Below are 4,837 nucleotides of genomic sequence, written 5' to 3'. Positions count from 1 at the left end.
CAAGAAGTCAAACATGGCTGCACACACCGCTCTTCTTGGATTGAGGCCGTTATATCTGTTCTCCTCAACTAGAATCTATGTCTGGTCTCTGTAATTTTCAATTCATTTTGTGTGAATTAAGCAGATTACTTGCCCCCTCTAAATCCTACTCCTTGAGTCATTTAAAGTTCTAAAAATACTTATTGCTTACTCTTGCTTATATTATCTAGTCTTTGCTAATTATCTACCTATGTCTTAATATCTCTTCCACTTCCAGAGAGCCATATTCATGCACATTACTGAGCACTGGCTGGCCAGTTTTAGACTATGAGACTTTGTTAGTATCTTATCTCCTACATGCAATCTTGGTCATCCTCCTGTCTCCCCAGTTTATGCACTATCATAACTCTAATTTTATTTTAGTGCACATTACATTCAACCAGAATATGATGCAGAATGGTTTCAAGAGTATTAGCCTTGGCTTTGTAAGGAGCCAGTGGAATCCTTTAGAAAAGGGTAAGCTACCATTGGTTCATGGAGATTTTTTTGAAAATTCTCAGCCATCCTTCAACTGATCTTCTATCTTCAATTCAATCTCATAAGCTATATGACAACTTAGTTGAGCCAAAATGTACATTAGAACAAACTGAAAAAGTAACCCGAGTCTAGATGATGAATCCCTACAAAACTTTTACTTTTTTATGCAAACTCTCTGACGTGCACCATAAGCCCATCTTGCTTTTCTTCAAACACTGCTTACTACTTCTGCCTTCCTGATACAGTACATTTTGCCACCCTGAACTGTGGCAATCAGTCCCCAACCACTAAAATAAATATTTCCCACCCCGGAAAACTTCTTTCCCCACCTTAGCTTTCTCTCAATCATCCTTCCATAATGTCTGTCTTCCATTGATGAGCTCCCCAAATGCTTCTCTAAGGACTCTTACTTCTTCCTATGTCTCGCCCCATTCTTCAGATAATGAACTGTTTCTCCTTTAGTACAAGATGAAATGATAGAGAAGATACAAATTTTAATTTTTGATCACTGAATAGAATGCATTTTATTAAACAGAATCTGGGTTCTCAAGGCCAAACCCCAGTCCCCAGGGGCAGAAGGAAGGCACTGGGGACACAAAATGGTGAATTGTAAAGAGAATTCAGTGGTACTTGTGGGCCAGAGCAGTGGCAACACCAGACACCAGCTTCTGCCAGGCAGACTGCACGTCAGGGGTGAATTCTCTGCCAAAATGAGTAGCCAGAATAATCACAATCACATTGCCCAGGAGCTGTTGGGTGAGAGACAGAATAAGAATTAGGTAGGCCAAGTCGAAGTTTGCTAAAAGAGTTGCAGAAAATAGTGGCTTAGTACCTAGACCCACTCCCAAGTCCACATCTTAAACTTCTCCATGGGTTGTACCTATACAATAAACTCAGATGAGCTTGTCCTTCAATTTAATTTAAATCCTATGAGCCCTCCATACAATATTTTGTCTGCCTATATCCCTTGCCTCTCTCCTATTTCACTATTTTTAGTTGCCTTTTTCCCTCATTCTAATTTTTATATTCATAGGATTTCAGGGCCGCATGGGTTGTTAGAATGAGCTTAGTAAACCCTCAATTCAATGCAACAATAAGCCTCCACCTAGTCACAATACTGATGGGTAATTTAATTGAGAATTGATCAATTTTTCTTTGAGATGATCTGGCTAATAAGTATTCTCCCAAATATCTTCCTAAACTTCAGTCATCAGGAATCACATAGGATAATTCTCCTTCCTTGAGACTGGACTTATTCTTTCAAAAGCCAGATTTCATTTCTCCTTGAACAAATATGCTATTCTTTGATATTCTCTGGGGTAAATACATCCAGTTCTGACAGAAGTTCCAGAAAACTTTTAAGCAAACTTAAGGATGCTCATCATGGCGCTAGTGATAAAGAACCTGCCTGCTATTGAAGGAGATGTAAGAGATACAGATATGATCCCTGGGCTGGGTAGATCCCCTGGAAAAAGAAATGGCAACATATTCCTGTATTCTTGCCTGGAGAATCCCATGGACAGAGGAGCCTGGTGGGTTACAGCCATGGGGTCACAAAGAGTCTGACACCTGAAGCGACTTAGCATGCATGCACAGTAAGGCTGCCCATAGCTCTTTATGTCACTAGTCCTGAATCAAGGTGGGCTCGGTATGCCCACTGGAAGTCTGTCCTCCTAACACCTAGTTTGATCTATGATTTCTGAGATCTTTCTAGTCTTTCCAATAAAACACTCAACTTCCATTATTATTCCAAGGCACAAAGCAAAAGGGAACACACGAACACTTCCTGAACTCACCCTGAAGTTCTCAGGATCCACGTGCAACTTGTCACAGTGAAGCTCACTCAGCTTAGCGAAGGCACCTTTGAGGTTGTCCAAATTCTTAATAGCTTCTCCAAAGGAGGTCAGCACCTTCTTGCCGTGGGCCTTGACCTTGGGGTTTCCCATTATGGCAGAGGCAGAGGACAGGTTGCCAAAGCTATCAAAGAACCTCTGGGTCCAGGGGTAGACAACCAGGAGCCTATGAGATGGAAACATAGCAGATGGAAAATCAGCAACTCAGATTTTTGAAGAATTTTCTGGCCAATTTGCCAGGCTCATATTCACCATCCTCCCCCATGAAGTCCACTTCCTACCTGCCCAGGGCCTCGCCTCCAGCCTCTTCCACATTGACTTTGCCCCACAGGCCAGTGATAGCAGCCTTCTCCTCGGCAGTAAAATGCACCATGATGTCAAGTCGTGGAGCTTACAGGTGATCACAGAAGCATCAGAAGCAAGTCTGTGGTGCTGCTGGATGCTGTGGCCTTTTATTCTTTACTGCTGAACTTCTGCCCCCTTGCTCCCCCTTGTCCTTTGAAGTCATTGGTCAAGGTTAGGCTGTGTCCCTCAGGGGTGGAGTCAGGTCAGCTGATGGTCAGCAAGGAAGATGTATATTGAGTGTGTGATAACCTGTTGGTTCCTGAGACATCTTTCGTTTGTTAGGTCCTCCTGTATCCTCAACATTATTTTCCACTCATCCCCCATTTTCACCCTCTCTTCTTCCCCTCTCATCCTCCACAATGGCATCCATCTCTCCCATTCTCCTTCTTCCAGAATGATCCATGGAGTGTAGCTAAGCATCAGACTAGGAAGGAGTTCTATTCAAACCATTTTAGTATTGGTTAAGGATGGTGAGATGGTGACAAGGACAAAAACATGCTCAGGATAAAAAAATACAATTGTAGACAAGAAACTCAATCAGTTCTAGCTCTCTTGAGGAGTGAATTATAGCCAAGCTCTGGATTATAGTTTTCCAAGGGAGAAGAAAACCAAACAAAACAGACACTTATGGTTACTTCATGAAGCTGAATGGAAATACAAGGGATCTACAGTAGAACTAAGAGCTCAATCCCAAATTAAAATATCCAAAGGTTATTTCATAGAAAGAACAGGTAGAATAAGCTTATATCCTGTGCTTCCAGGGAACTCTGTCCATATCTCTGTGACAATAAGGGAAACTGTGTCCTCTGGAGATATTGCCCTGAGTGTTCTTCTAAATTTTCTCTTCTTATTTATACCAGTGAGGCAGCTACGAAGTCTGAAATTATTTAAAACCATGACTTGTGATCACACTGAGGAAACATGAATTGACATGAGAGGCTAGGGGTTGGAGTATGTTCAATGTTTGTTGATGCCATCAGTGATAGAGACTACAAAATTCTCTAGTGCCCTTGTTTTGTTTTTTCATTTTGATGTCCCTGTTGTCTGTAGGCTCCCCTAAGAACACATCATTATGAAATAGAGTATGCAACTTTTTCAGCTGCTATCCATCATTATTATGCAGGAGTTGATATGATGGTAAGGAACGGTAGAGACAAACCAGCATATAACTCTAGAATTAAAAAATTAACCTTTAGTGGATCAGTTTTCTTGGGCTGTGACCTTCACAAATATTCCTTTCTTCCCCTACTCCCTTAAGAAAAATAAGAAAGACTCCCTGGGCTAGACTACATAACCTAGGATGATGCACTTCTAGGTCAAGAGAGCAGATATTTTATCACTAAAATAGAAAACCAATGAAAGGACAAGAAACATTGGGTTAAACAATGAAGAATAGCCCCTGTGTGAATAAGAGCAATTTTTTTTCTGTATTTGGTTTGTAGGCGTTCAGCAAATTCTGTATTTCTATAGTTAGTTTCTATAGTGTTATATATAGTTTCAGGTGTTTAGCAAATTGATTCAGTTATACAGTAAGCCCCCTATATATGAACTTTCAAGTTGCACACTTTCAAATATGCGAATTTGTGTTCCATTGACTTCAGGTGTGAGTGAGATTGCAGCTTGCTCTCCATCTCCTATTGCTGACGATCCTCCAGCTCTACCATCTTCCACCTCTTCTCCCTCCTCCAGCCAGTAGTTCCTCTTGCCTGTTCACTCGATGCCAGCCCCTGTATGCCAGCTGCTGTGCTATACTACTGTAGTTTTCAAGATAGTATGCTTTAAGATTTAAAATGTTTTCTTAATTTTTGTGTTATTTGTGTAACAAATATTGTAAACACATTACAGGACAGTGCTTTATAGCTGCTTATGCTCATTGATTTTGTTAGCTGATTGAGTGCATGCTCAGTCATGTCCAACTCTGGACGCTGTGGACTGTAACCTGCCGGGTTAATATGTCCGTGAGATTATTCCAGGCAAGAATACTGGACTGGGTTGCCATTTCCTTCTCCAGGGGTCTTCCTAACCCACGGATTGAGCTCATGCCTCTTGCATCTCTTGCATTGCAGTTGGATTCTTTACTGCTTGAGCCATCAGGAAGCCTCATTAGTTGGGTATCTAGCTAA

General features: G+C 41.3%; 1 protein-coding gene across 1 annotated transcript; it reads right to left on the bottom strand.

The window, feature by feature from the left end:
• Positions 1-1,008: 1,008 nt before the first annotated feature.
• HBE1 (hemoglobin subunit epsilon 1) lies at positions 1,009-2,797 on the bottom strand. Its single transcript, XM_027979447.3, has 3 exons — positions 2,651-2,797; positions 2,313-2,535; positions 1,009-1,265 (listed from the first exon to the last, which is right to left on the bottom strand). The coding sequence occupies exons 1-3, from the start codon at positions 2,740-2,742 to the stop codon at positions 1,137-1,139; spliced, it is 444 nt and encodes a 147-aa protein (XP_027835248.1). The 5' UTR covers positions 2,743-2,797; the 3' UTR covers positions 1,009-1,136.
• Between the last annotated feature and the right edge of the window lie 2,040 nt (positions 2,798-4,837).

Source organism: Ovis aries, chromosome 15, assembly GCF_016772045.2.
Source record: "Ovis aries strain OAR_USU_Benz2616 breed Rambouillet chromosome 15, ARS-UI_Ramb_v3.0, whole genome shotgun sequence".
Lineage (NCBI taxonomy): Eukaryota > Metazoa > Chordata > Mammalia > Artiodactyla > Bovidae > Ovis > Ovis aries.
Note: the sequence above shows the minus strand (reverse complement) of the source record. Positions and strands in the feature narration are given on the sequence as shown.

Bases quoted from the DNA above. Each gene is read 5' to 3' on its own strand.
- HBE1 (XM_027979447.3), bottom strand. From the start codon at position 2,742: ATGGTGCATTTTACTGCCGAGGAGAAGGCTGCTATCACTGGCCTGTGG. The intron at 2,536-2,650 runs GTAGGAAGTGGA...TCCATCTCATAG, and splicing joins GGAGGCGAGGCCCTGGGCAG to GCTCCTGGTTGTCTACCCCT. The intron at 1,266-2,312 runs GTGAGTTCAGGA...CTCACCCAACAG, and splicing joins TGGATCCTGAGAACTTCAGG to CTCCTGGGCAATGTGATTGT.